The following is a 14,666-nucleotide window of genomic DNA, read 5'->3' as shown; positions in this document are numbered from 1 at the left end:
TTGCCCATCAAAATCTGCGGCATGTGGCAAGGCTCAAATGTAGAAAACATAGACTGTGAAAATGCCATATGATGAGAAGCCCCTGAATCTAGAAGCCATCTCCTTGAATCATGACCTATAGTAACACAAAGAGCTTGTCCCTTTCCTTTATCTGTCCCAAAAGAGTGATCCTTTCCTTTATCCTTGGAAGAAGAAGTCGATGTAGACATTCTAGAAGGTAGGTTGATTATATTCTTCTCAAGAAGATTCTTCAACTCATCAATATCCTTCTTATAACAATGATGTTCATCATGTCCTGAATTCTTGCAATATCCACAAAAAAGATTGTCCTTATATGATTTCCTCTTAGGTGAGAATGGTGAATCACCTTGTTGTGGAGAGGAAGATTGTGCTCCATCTTGTTGTGGTTTTGACTTAGGTTTCTTTTTATTCTTGCCTTTTTCTTGATTACTTTGATTCCCTTTGTTAGCCACCAAAGCTTGTGACTTTGAAGATTGGAGAATCCCCATCGTGGTCAACATAGATTGCTCAAGTATCAACATCTCCGTGAATGAATCAAATGAGGGAGAAGTGTATGAGGAACCTTGAGCTAACCTATGGGTGTGAAAGCTAGATACAAAGGCTGCATACTCTGAAGGAAGCTTGTCCAACAAGTTATAAACCAATTGAGCATCCTTTTTGTCAATTCCACAATCCTTTAGCTTTGCTCTTACCTCAGTTGCTTTTGTGACATAATCTTGGATTGTATCAAAATCCTTGGGATACAAAGTTGTGAGTTCACTATCAAGCTTGTAGCCCTTAATCTCATCAACTTGACCATACAATTTCTTAAAAATATCCCAAGCCTCTTTAATTGTTGTACACTTATCAATGTGAAAAATGAGGTCATCTGATACATACTTTCTAAGAGTTCCAAGTGCCATAGCATTCTTAGTAAGCCATTCAATTTGAGCATTAGGATCAGCCTTAGGATCAGGTGGTGTTGTAATAGTTTCATTTACATAATGAATGAGTCATTTTTCCATTAGTTTACTCCATGCCTTAATTTTCCATGATGCATAATTATGAGGAGTTAAAAGTGGAAATTTAAGAGAACCCACAGCACCAAAATGGAAAAACACAAGATAGAGAGAGGCACAATCACACAAGACACCCCCCCAAAATACTCAATCAAGAAATCCCCCCAAAATGGTGATTTGGGCACTTTATACTTAGTGCGTATACAATGGGCCACTTGCAAAACAAGGCAAAGTGGACTTCTGATTTCAATTTACAACTTCTCAAAATGAGATCTAAGAGACTTCAACAAATACTGCTAGTGATCTAAACTGAGATCCAAGCAAAATGCAAGTACCAAATATGCCAAAAATGGCCAAATACTGAAAGTACAATTTCTACTTAAACTCACTACAAACAGATGGCAAATTATGAAAGTAGATGAAAAAATATGCACTTTCAAAAAAAACGGCACATGAAAAGGAGTCCATATGAACCCAAATGAAGCCTCCAAAGTTGTAAAAATCGGGATTTCACAATTTCTGAAAAACCTCTATCCGAAAATCAGAAAACTCCTGCACCACTGTACAGATCACGAAATTCTACCCCAAAACAAAAAAAATTGCTCGAAAAAAGGAGTTCGGATGAGTGAGATATCGCTATTTGAAAATCGCCTGCAAAATTATAATTTCTGGAAAATTTCCGTCGCGGCTTCAAACTTCAAATGCCTCTAGATTTGGCCTCCGAAGTCCGATTTGGATGAAACAAAAGGCAAAACTGACTTTCTTGGACCTCCTCAATCCAATGGTAACCTCAGATTTGATCCATCAAGCTTCAATAATAACCTGCAATAGAAAATTCCAAAATGCAAACCCCAAATAGCATCAAATTTCTCTCAATTAGCAAACCAATGACACTCTAATGGCTCTAATACCATGTGAGACATGGACCAGCTCTGATACCATGTGAGATTTTGCCAAGATCAAGAGGCAATGGAAAACACAAATAAGAGAGAACAAAATAGATGATAGAAATAAACTGTATCCTATCAAGATGAAAATACTGATCAACTGGATCATCAATCGTTACATACAATGAATATGAGCCTACTTATATAGGCAAGGCTATATGGATATGTGAGCACACAAACATGACATGTGGCTCAATAAGAAACAAGGGTAGGTAGGAAATAGGTGTGGGTAGGTAGGAGAAACAATATAATATTCCACATGAGGTGGATCACCCACTGAAGGTGGAGTGTAACAACAAGATCACACCATAAAAGGTGGAAATTCTCCTACACACACTATCCCAATGTGGCACAAACACCCAAGTGTCATACCCAAACTACTATGAAATGCATTTCCTAAGTAAACTTAAGTAAAGTGTAATAATATCCATGATGAATAATTATTTACACCAACAAATACAAAACTTAGTTGTCTAGTCATTGTCAGAATGCATACCAAAATATTTTCACCCCCCAAAACCACAAAATTTCAAACAAGCTGGTAGAAAATAAAACAAGGATCTTCATAACCCTAAATGGTGGTGTTTTTGTTGGCATTGAGTTGTCATTGATGTCAACCGGTATTGCAGGCTGCCGGTAAGGTATGTCACCCGGAATGAAGAAGATTGAACCGGCATAAGGAAGATCAACATGAAGGTTTGTCAACCGGTATGGTGGAAGACAAGTAGGTATTGAGACTGTTAGCAACATCACCAGTAAGAGGTGATATGAAGTTTTGTGTTGACATGACAAGTTGTAGCCGGTAGAAAGGTTGGTTGTTTTGCTTGTGATAATGTTTGTGATAAAGAGGCAGAGTGACAAAGAGATCACAAAACACCGGAGGTGAAGATGTGCTACCGGTGTAGTGTGCACTACCGGTTAGTAGAAGGAGAAGGTCTCACCGGTAAGGGCTTGTGCCGGCATGAGTTTGTTGAATGTTCAAGTGTAAATCGATCTTGTGTCAGTGAGTTGAGTGTATGCCGATGTGATGCCATGTTGTAATGTCCCAAAATCCGCAATCTATAAAAACATATAAACAATGTGATTTAACATTTGTTTGTGATATGAATGATTGATCTAGAGTATAGTTTTAGCAAATTCTTTTAAGGTTACTTTGTTATCAATAAGTCAACTCCATACTTAGTTCCTAATGAGATCAAGAGGACTAGATGCAATGGGATGCCCATAGCGCTTGTCAGGCCCAAGAGCGGTACACTCCCCCTTGGCCCAACTGACGGCAGACCTTAAGTCATCCGCAATGGGTGGCCTACCTGACAGAGGCCTAGTTCCTGCTATCCTTGCTGCTCTATTCTCCACATGTCTCACTGGGTTTGGATATGCAATTGTCTCATTTATCATTATGTTAACGTCTTAACCCATTCCTACTATTCTCTTAATTCAACAATACCATTCATTTTGAATTTCTTATAGTTGTAATTCATATATTAGTTAATTGACCATATGGAGGTTCATTTATACACCTACGTATATATATATATATATATACCAATGTATTTGATATCTATTGTATTAAATCTCTATTTATATACAAATGCATTGTAGTAATATTCTATATATACGAATGTATTGAATTAATATCTATATACATTTATGTACCAATGTATCATATTAATATCTATTGTATTAATCTCTATTTATATACAATTGCATTGTAGTATTATTTATATTTATAACTGCACATAAGAGTTCCCGTGATTTATGTAAACCCTACTGCAGAGTAAACATTGGTGGGTATGTATTCTTACCTGCGTCCCTTGCTATCCTTTCATCCTGTCGCTATTCTTCCGCACTCTCCGTGTCCCTTTCCTCCTCACGGCTTGTACTTTAGTACAGGCGGGGGAGTGTTGGAGCAGATCCATCCAGGGGACGTGGCCGCTGAGGGAGAAGGTGAGCGGTGGTGACTGTTGGAGTCACCGCTCCCTGATCTACCCGCACTACCTTTTGGGTGCCTGAGTTTAACAGCCGCCGCATATCATATAATGAGCTCATTGGTGAAAAACGCCCTTTCCTAATGTAGTTAAGGTATGCGTTAATTATAATATATTGATATTATAAATAATTTATATTGTATATGATATATTTTATATTGGTTCTATTAATAATATCGTATGGTAGTATGATATTATTCCATAATAATAATTATAATGTATTTTGATAATTTATATTGTATATCAATATTATATTTTATTTTTATTGAATAACACATTATATGGTAAATATAATATTATATTATGTATCAATAATGATTATATATCTATTTTATGTTTATTCAATTAAGAATATTTTATGGTAAAGTTCAATTAACAGTTAATACTAATAACTAAAATATGATCATTATATTAAAATAAAAAAAGGAGTCATCTCTGATTAGGTTACAATAATAATGGAGGGTAGGAATGTTTTATTAATTAATTACAAAAACATGGGGTTATGACACATGTGGAGCTGAGGTGGCAAGCATGCAGAGGTCGGTGAAGTTTCCATCGACATGGTTATTGGAATAGTTAGTCGACATTAATGAAACAACCACAAATCACGGGTCAATAACAGATTGATGCGGCTTGAGGAAGAAGGAATTAGAGAAAGATCAGAGAGTTGTTAGCGCCTAGATCGAAGCAAAGAAATCAGATTGCAAGAGGACCTCAAGAAGGAAACAGTTGGGTAATAAATGAGTCGATAGATTTCAAGGCCAAAAATCATGGTCGGGATTGCTATCTTTAACAAATATGCATTGGATGATGGAAAACGCGTACAGATGCATTCCTCCAATGCATGTGATTGATCCAAGACGGATCGGATCAGATCGGATGCAGATTTGGTCGAGAGAAGGAAACCCTAACTGCCCTTAGTTTGAATTGATTTTTGGCAAGAAAGCTCAAGATTAAATATGATGACTTGAGACTACGATCGGTGTTGTTGAAGAGGAAAGGAGAGTGTGAAATTGTTGTCTGAGAGCCGAAGAGATAAACACTTGAAGTGTTTATGAGTGAAGACTGTACCGGTAAGGAGAAGCAGGGTAAACCGGTGTAAGGAACAAACTGGCGGGGTGAGCATAGAATGCGGAGGTGAAAATCTGAAGGAAGCAACATCTAATAGAAAGTAATCAAGTGTGATTGGATTTTCAGCAAAACAGAGGGAAAGAGGATTAAGCAGAGTTAGAATCAGCAGAAAGGCTGAGTTGCAGTGTGTATTGATCTGATACAAACCGGTAGTGCAAAACTTTGAGGGGTTGCAAAACTTCATTTGCAGCAAGGATCTCATTTGTATAACTGAGTTTTATATTGTTTTCACTGAGTTGGTGCTTAGTGCAGGGGTTGTAGCTCCTTTAGGTTGTAGCCTATAAATTGTGTAGGGGTTGGTGCTCCTTTGAGTTGGTGCTCATAAATCAGGGGTTGGTGCTCCTTGGGTTGGTACCCTAAAATTTGTAATCAAATCTTTTCATTGTGAGGCTGGATTGGTGCAAAAGATCTCCAGCAGCTATTCTCACCGAGGTTTTTCCCATATTGGGTTTTCCTCGTACATCTGGTGTTATGTGTTGCATATTCATGTGTGTGAAGTATTAACCCTTTAGTTATTTCTCCTACACACCTTGTTTGCATTGGTTTGGTAACCAGTCTAAATTTTGTCTATTTCATATTAAACCGATATAGCTCTGATTAAGTGAAAAATTATTTAAATCACTGATTCACCCTCCTCTCAGTGATCCATTGTGTCTAACAATTGGAATTAGAGCCTAGGTAACCTGTTTTGTCAAAGCGTTCTCTAGCTTGGGTAGATCCTGTCAAGTGTTCACAATGGCAAGAAACGAATTTGCCTCCTCAAAAGCCCCTATGTTTGATGGTGTCAACTATGCATTTTGGAGTAGAAGAATAGAAACCTATTTGTCCTCTCTAGGTTATGATGTATGGATGTTAGTTGTGAATGGATATACAGTCCCTAATAATCCCCCTACTGATCCAGATGCTAAGAAGGAATATGAGAACAATGCTAAAGCTAAAAATATCATTCTTAGTCGGTTATATGATAATGAGTTTGTTAAAGTCATGCACTGCTCCTCTGCCAAAGAAACTTGGGATAAGTTGCAGAAGATATTTGAAGGCAATGCTAAAGTCAAGGAACCCAAGTTACAGACATTGAGAGCACAGCTTGAGGGTTTGAAGATGAGAGATGAAGAGAAGATTGCCGATTATCTCCAAAGGATTGATGAAGCAACAAACACAATAAGAGGGCTTGGAGAAGAAATAAAAGATGAGGTGGTAGTGAAGAAAGTACTTAGATCTCTTACATCTAAGTATGATACAAAGGTCTCAGCAATAGAAGAAGCAAAAGATCTGAAAGTCTTTACAATGGATGAGTTGTATGGTTCCCTAAATGCTTATGAGACGAGGATTGTCGGTACTGAGACTATGAAGAAAGAAGCTGCATTCAAAACGTCAAGAAAAGGAAAAGAAGAGTCTGCTCATGATGCAATCGGTGAAGACTCTGATGACATCATGGCAAACTTTGTTAGAAGACTCAAGATAGGTTCAGGCAAATACAAAGGCAAGTTACCTTTGAAATGTTTCAACTGTGGAAAGATTGGACATTTTGCTGCTAAATGTCCCTATGGTGATAAGAATGAAGATGATCTATTAAGTGGTAGCAGATCATATGGTAAGGACAGGAAGAAGAATGTCAACCGGCATGATAAAAGAGGCTACCGGAAGCAGAGCAGTCTTTACACACATGAAAATGATACCACAAACAAGGAAAGTGCCTCAGATGACTGTTGCAGTGAAGATGAAGTTAGAGAAAACCTTTTTATGGCTCAAGAGGTTCCGGTACCTGAAGAAGGAGAAGAGGAAGAGCAAGAAGGAGAAGTAGATCTTGAAGCAAAGCTCATCAGTGCCTTGGAAGAGCTGAAGAAAACAAGAAGAGATCTGAAGAAGGTGAAAAAGGCTGCAGCTGAACAACAAGAAATGTTGGAAGAATCTCTTGAAGAATCCAAGAAAACAATTGCAGATCTTAAACTTCAATTGGAAGAGGCCAAGAGGATGTGTGAAGTTACTAATACCGGTCTGAGTGAAAAGGAAAAGGAGCATCAGAATCTGGAAGCAGAAATAGTGAAACTCCGAAAAGAATTAGAGAAAAGTCAGGAAGAAATAAAAGTGAGAAGCAAATATGAAGGCAGCACTGAAGCCCTGGACAAGATGTTGAGCAAACAGAAGCAATCTAAAGATACCGGTGGCTTCGGTTTTCAAGAAGGTCAAAGTTCAAACACCAAAGACACATCCGGTAAGGAGATACAATTCACTTCTTCAAATGAAGGTGAAGAGGAGAAGACATTCACGGTAAGCAAGGATACCGGTAAGAAGACATATGCAGATGCTGCTAGAAACATCCACACAAACCGGTATACTCAATCAATGAACCGGAGACTATACTCAATGTACCGACATGCAGATCCAAGGAGAAATGCAAGTGTTGATCATGAAGGATTCACCAGAGTTAGCAGCATGAAAGGAAGACCCCCTGTGAGGCAGCCGTTTGCAGGTTCAAAACAACCAAACCGATATGTTCCAAATTTTCATGGTTATTGTCACCGGTGTAATAAGTTCGGTCATAGAATGGCAGATTGTAGGAAAATGAATGTCAACCCTAGTTTTGAGAGTAGAAACTCATTTGCTGCATTACAAAGTACAAATGTCACATGTTATAATTGCAATGAGTTTGGTCACAAGAGTTATGAATGTAGGAGTAATATGCAAATGTCCTACAAGAATGCCTTGAGTACTTCTTACAGTGCTAATGTGAAATGTTATAAGTGTCAAAATTTTGGTCACATAGCAAGCTATTGTAAGCTGAAAACTAACAAGCAAAAGAAAATAATACCGGATGAGAAGTTAGAAACAAAACCGGAACACAAAGTGACAGAAGAGGAAAAGAAAGAAGAGAAACAGGTTTGGGTAGAGAAGGAGAAAAACAAGACAGAGTCCAGCCTGATTGTGCAAACTACTCTACATGTTGAAAGGAGGAATCTATGGGTAGTTGATGGTGGTTGCTCAAATCACATGACCAGAGATAAGAAAAAGTTCACCAAGCTTGATGATTGGAATGGTGGTTCAGTTCGGTTTGGTGATAACTCCTCCATCAAGATCAAAGGCGGTACACTGAATATTGATGGCAAGCTCAAGGCTCATGATGTGTACTATGTGGAAGGACTGAAGCATAACCTGCTGAGTGTAAGTCAGATGTGTGACAAAGGGTACAAGTTTACATTTGACTCTACCAGTTGTCAGATAAGAAAGCAGAGTACCGATCAAGTTGTGGCAGAAGGAAAGAGGACAGATGGTAATGTCTACAATCTGAAGAAATGCTATGAGTCCCAATGCATGATGGGACAGGTTGATGAAAGTTGGTTGTAGCACCGGAGATTAGGCCATGTGAACTTTGATAATCTGGTTAAGATAAGCAAGAACCGGTGTGTGAGAAACATACCTCAGTTCATAAAACCGGCAAGCACATTCTGTGATGAATGTGTTAGAGGTAAACAAGCAAAGGTCAGCTTTAAAACAAAGGAATATAACACCTCAAGACCTTTAGAGTTGATACATACACACTTGCGTGGGCCAACAAGGACAAGAGCATTGGCTGGTGAAAGGTATTTCATGTTGTTTATAGATGATTACTCAAGAATGACTTGGGTAACCTTCCTATATGATAAGTCACAAGCATTTGAGAGATTCAAGATTTTCAGGAAGATGGTAGAAAATGAAAGTGGGTACCGAGTAAAATTCTTAAGATCAGATCGGGGTGGAGAAGTTTCTTCCAATGAGTTTGTTGACTACTTGAGAGACATGGAATCCGAAGACAATATTCAGCTGCAAGGACACCTCAGGAAAATGGGGTGGTCGAGAGGAAAAATAGGACAATGAAGGAGATGGCTAGGACAATGTTGAATGAGGCCAACATATCGAATATATACTAGAAGGAAGCAGTTCATACTGCAGTCTACACATTAAACCGGGTACAGTTAAGAGTGAACAGTAGAATGACTCCTTATGAGTTATGGTATGAAAGGAAACCATCACTCAAGCACTTCAGAGTGTTTGGAAGTAAGTGTTTCATCAAGAGAGATGTTGATGGATTAGGAAGTTTTGATTCCCAGAGTGATGAAGGAATCTTCTTGGGATACTCAACCAACAGTAAAGCCTACAGATGCTACAACAAGAGATTGAGAAAGGTGGTTGAGAGTATAAATGTGAGAATAGATGAACTCACATAGAGAAAAATCGGCACCGACACCTTACTTTGATGATTCAGATGTTAAATATGAAGAACTATCTGACAATGGACCGGTAGAAGATGCACCAAACAAGATCCCCAACCGGTATGTGCAGAAAAATCATCCGGAAGAACAGATCATAGGAGATAGGAATGAAGGTGTGCAGACCAGAAGGAGATTAGCCTGGGATTGTGAGCAGGTAAATTTCTGCCTCATGACTAAAGTAAAGCCCAAAACTTTTGATGAAGCTAGCAAAAGCAAGAAGTGGGTAGATGCCATGGATGAAGAGTTGAGACAAATTGAGAAAAATCAGACTTGGGAACTTGTTCCTACACCAGCAGACAAGAATTCTTGAAAACTTGAGAAAAATTCAGATTCACTCACCTTTGATGGCTAAATCTTCCTTCTCCAATGATTCCTACACCTTTGATGTGTGTCTCACACCTTCGTAGTGTTAGGGTTTCAAGCAGATCCGAAGCAAATATGAACTAACAATTATATGCAGATTTAAATACAAAAGATAAAGGAATAAAATAGGACACAGATAACACAGAGATTTAACGTGGTTCACCCAGAATGGGTTACGTCCACCATACACAGCCGTCCAATCTTTCTTATTATCCAGCAAAAAATAGTACATCAACATTACAATGCCTTAAGCATCCCAGCCGCTTATAACATGCGGTTTAGGGCAAAAACAAAGTCGGCCTTTTTAGGATCTTATTACAATGTCGGTTTTCATCAAAAAAAACCCAAAAAAAAATTTCTCGGGGGCTCCTGCCCCCGAACCCCCGCTTTTCTCAGGGGTTGTCGCCCCCGAACCCCGGCCCGGCCCCGGACCCCGACGAGGATACGTGCTGAGTGTACAGTACTTTGCTGATCAGTCGCCACATTTCAACACGTAGTCTTCACCTTCAAAGAAAAATGCAAAAACTTCGAAACCTAGCTGTAGAGGAAAAATCTATAAAATGCAAATGAAATGAGTTGAATGAATGTTTTGATGCATTTCATGCATCATAAGGGGCGAAATTAGTGTTTAGAGGTTAAAAATATATAAAAACAATACTTTGTTATTGTTTTTTGCACCTTTATGACCCGTGGGGCTCATTTTTGGGAACTCATGGGCCTTGGTTCTCCCAGGTCCGCCTGGGTTCCTCATGGATTCTCAGGTCCTTCCCAGGTGGCAAGACCCACAGAGGACCAGCCACCTGGGAAGGACTTGGGAGGAATCCACTCGGAATCAAGCTCGAACCAGGACCAGGGCATAATCAAAACCCGGACCCAAGGTTTTTTGCAAAGAATCGGCAACTTAGCCAAATAGTAACTTACTAAAATAACACACTGGCGACATCAAAATACTCCTTTGATCATACTAACACCAACCTAGAAAGCCAACACCAACTGCACTACAAGAGAACATGAAAATATGTACTTAGGACAAGGTGGTTGTTAAGTTGACCTCCCTACCTGGCTACATCATTATAAGGAATATCTAGTATGATTTATTTGAAACACTACATTAGCTTTGCAAAAGAAGAATGGTTTTTAAGCCTTTCACAAGACATCCTCACAAATCAACAAGGGAATTGGTAAGTTCTACACAAGTTGTCCGAAATCACTCCAGAAAGTGTCATTCATCTCCATTAATCCGTCTGAATACACTAGTGACATCAAAATACTCCTTTGATCATGATGACACCAACCCAGAAAGCTAGCACCAGCTGCACTACAAGAGAACATGAAAATAGGGACATTACATAGGACAAGGTGGTTGTTCAATTGACCCCCCCGCCCCACCTCATTGAATCATGATAAGGAATATCTAGTATGATTTATTTGAAACAATACATAAGCTTTGCAGAAGAAGAATATTTTTTAAGCCTTTCACAAGACATCCTCACAAATTAACAAGGGAATTGGCAACCAAAGTTATCCTCAATAATACCTTCACCTCCTTTAATGCTGCAAAGAGAGATGTGAATTAATATTTATAGTGGCATAAGAAAAATAATAATTAGTTGCAAGAAGCTATAGAAAACTACTAAAGTTCTATTCATGTTATGAAACTAATATTTCTAATAATCAGAGCACTGAAGCATATGTAGTTGCCCTCATTTTGGAAATAATCTTAACCAAAGAAACTTAATATAAACAAGTGGAATGTCACAAGAAATCAAATTGAAGTCACAAGCTATTAACTATCAGCTTTTCACATCAAACTGACTAATAGATTTGGAATATACCAGTCCACGACAATTTCCCAACATCACACTTCATAAAATCCATCTCTGTCTGTCCTGGTCATCATTGCAAATTAATCAAATTTTCGTTCCCTGTTAATATGGCATTGACAAACTTCTTCACAAACAAAAAATATAACAAGCTGAAGAAAGCCAACAGCTATCTAGCAATCTTTACAGATTCCTTCCAATATAATATATTAAAACCAAAAAGACTATGGTGGAGCTCCTAAAGATATAATTGTCAGATCATATTCAAAGTTGAACTCTTTGTTTTTCAAAGTATAATATGCTCAACGTATAAATGTATAACAATTCATATTTAACAACATTTTCACAACTAGTAAGAAGATAAAATCATAAAAGAGTTGTAACTATTGGAGTGCACAGAAGGAACAAGGTATTAAATAATATACACGAAACTGTAAATATAAAACTCTCCATCAATTAGTAGAAGCATTTGGGACAGCATATATGTATAAATAAACCTGCAATTCCTTCATGGTATAGGATTTCAGCTATCTTAAAGAATAACAAGATTAATTTGTATAAATAAAGAATAGAAAGGAAAAAGGCACATGAGTAAGTTGTAATAAATTAGAAAGCGAAGGAGCTCTGGTAGACCAACATCTTGTGAATGAAAATCGTGTACAAGCAGCTATAGAGTACTAGGACCATAGGAAAGGAATTTGTAATAAACAGCAAGCACAAACTTATCATATTTGAACAATAAGAAAATCTAATGTAACAAGTCAAAGCTACACATAAGAAGCACCATATCGTTGTCTCACATAAAACTAATGACACGGTACATAGAACATCACCATCTATTTGATTTGAGTCTTGACACATACAGGCAATGAAGTCCCAGATATGCTAAGCATACAAAGAACCATAATAAATTGGAAAGACGAGGCAACAACCAAACAGAAGAAAGGATGGAGACCTCATGTACCAATTATTAGGACCTACATACATAACAGAAGAGGAGTTGCCAAATATTATGTAAGTCAGACTTGACTTTGAGACCAAATGTGTGTGTGACCGTGTACATACATGTATACATGCACACACACACACATGATAACAGACACAGAGATGTTAATGGACATAAGTGCACACAGGTATAGACACACACATACAGAAGCGCATAGCCAAAAACACACAGCGACGCACAAAACAAAACTAAAACACTAAATAACTCAGGCATGTGTGCATACAGACAAAAACACAAAGACGCATGCACACACACAAATAAGCACATGCACACTCAAATTCACACTGATAAGCACGGGCATAGATATAGACACATGACCCATCACACAGACTGCAGATATAAACACAAACACATGTGCAGCACATGCACACACATAAACATCATATAGGACCTCCAATAAACATACGCTTCCCAATACTAGCCTTTTCAAATGAAATTTGTGTAGTGTGAAAAATTAAAATAAAGAGGAGCCAGTAGGAGAACACAAGACAATAGTTCTTAGGAATATAATCCCCGCAAACAAACAACAAAAATTTGTCCACATCTATGATATTAATTTGGACAAGCAAATATGAATCAGTAATGCTGGACAAATTGTATGCTGCTATATAATGATGAAGAAAAGTCAACCATTTATTTTTTTATCAGCTCCTTACATTTTCAAAATCATGCTGTTCGAACCAAAAATTATTGATAGCAAATATAAATTCAGCAAGCTTTTGCACATTGCAAGACATTTAGTACAAAATCTGATCCTTTGGACAATTCTGTGTGTCACACAAGCAGAAACAGCATGTATGGACTCACGTGCATAGTTAAAATTGATACAAGAATAGTTAAAAGACATTTTTTTAAGGATATCATGACCTACCTCAAGATCTATAGCATTTGATGAAGCAATTTCAAGTGCATCAGAATCCATGTCAACCCCAATCACATGCCTACAAGACAAGGAAAAGAAATCCCATAACATATTTTGAAAGGTAGCATTGAAAATTTGACTAGTGAAACATATATATATTATAGCTATTAAATTGATCTTTACAATTTTAATTTCACTATACAAAATTCATCGCATGCTTATATGTCTAAAAGAAAAACAAAAAAGTTTATGTGAGGGTTATGGCATCTTCAAAAACACAAAAAGATACAAAATGATTTTATATTCAAGTGTTTTGAAAGAAACGCCTTAATGAATGAATCTTTAAATGTCTCATATCAAACAAAACACACAACCACCACCTAGATGGTGAATTATAGAACTCCATCGCTCAGTGTGAAGCCAATAAGATAGATTCAGTTTTTAAACACTTGGAGGAACAAGTAAATTCAAATGGAGAGCTCAAAAAATAACTATAAAAGAAAGTCATTCTCTCAAAGAAAATCATCTGATTTGATCATTTCATTATTCCTTCTAATTTGGAGTTTGAAGCATTCAAGACGAAAACCTTTTGTAAGAAAGATCCAGAGGATGAAACCCCTCCTGGTTTCCAAACTTGGATTTGAAGACGAATACCCTCTTATCCCTTAGAGATGATTCCATCCAGCAATCACAATTGTGCTGATTTATTGAAGATAGATTGAGGATTAGAAGTCATTTTCAATTGCAACAGTGTTAAAAGGTTAGATTTGGTGATTTTGAAGGGATTTCAGATAATTTTGTTGTTTGTGAGAATTTCCGGCCAATGATTGATTGTTTGCAGCCATCATCTCACTCCTAGCATTGCTGTACAGCTAGAGATTTAATGACTTGGAAGAGGTTTGAATGTCACTGCTATTCATAAGGGTTTGGATACTCTTGGTGACAAATTTTATATGTATATATATATATATATATATATATATATATATATATATATATATATATATATATATATATATATATATATATATATATATATATATATATTCATTGGTGTTGCCATTCCCGTATTTGTGTCTGTTGTTTCCATTATGCTACTGCACAGCACTCTGTGAAATTTAAATCTATTTTGCAGCATCCTATACTGGCCATTGGATTATTGCAGCCCCTAGGCTGCTGCATCCCCTTACAAGGCTGCCATACCATTAACCACAGGTAGATCTTGTTTCAAATTAGTCAAGTTTGCAATATATACAGCCCTCATCCCTGCTGTGGCC

The 14,666-nt window shown here is 37.4% G+C and overlaps 1 protein-coding gene across 2 annotated transcripts in view; it reads right to left on the bottom strand.

Annotated features, from left to right (window-relative positions):
• Nucleotides 1–14,666, bottom strand: part of LOC131044226 (uncharacterized) — a 145,249-nt gene that overhangs the window by 16,059 nt on the left and 114,524 nt on the right. For both annotated transcript variants that reach the window (XM_057977511.2, XM_057977510.2), the window contains 2 exons: nt 13,399–13,468; nt 11,534–11,582 (listed from right to left, as the gene is read on the bottom strand). In XM_057977511.2, coding sequence (XP_057833494.1) covers nt 11,534–11,582; nt 13,399–13,468 — 119 coding nt within the window. The remainder of the gene's footprint in view (nt 1–11,533; nt 11,583–13,398; nt 13,469–14,666) is intronic.

Source organism: Cryptomeria japonica, chromosome 6 (assembly GCF_030272615.1).
Source record: "Cryptomeria japonica chromosome 6, Sugi_1.0, whole genome shotgun sequence".
Classification (NCBI taxonomy): Eukaryota; Viridiplantae; Streptophyta; class Pinopsida; order Cupressales; family Cupressaceae; genus Cryptomeria; species Cryptomeria japonica.
Note: the sequence above shows the minus strand (reverse complement) of the source record. Positions and strands in the feature narration are given on the sequence as shown.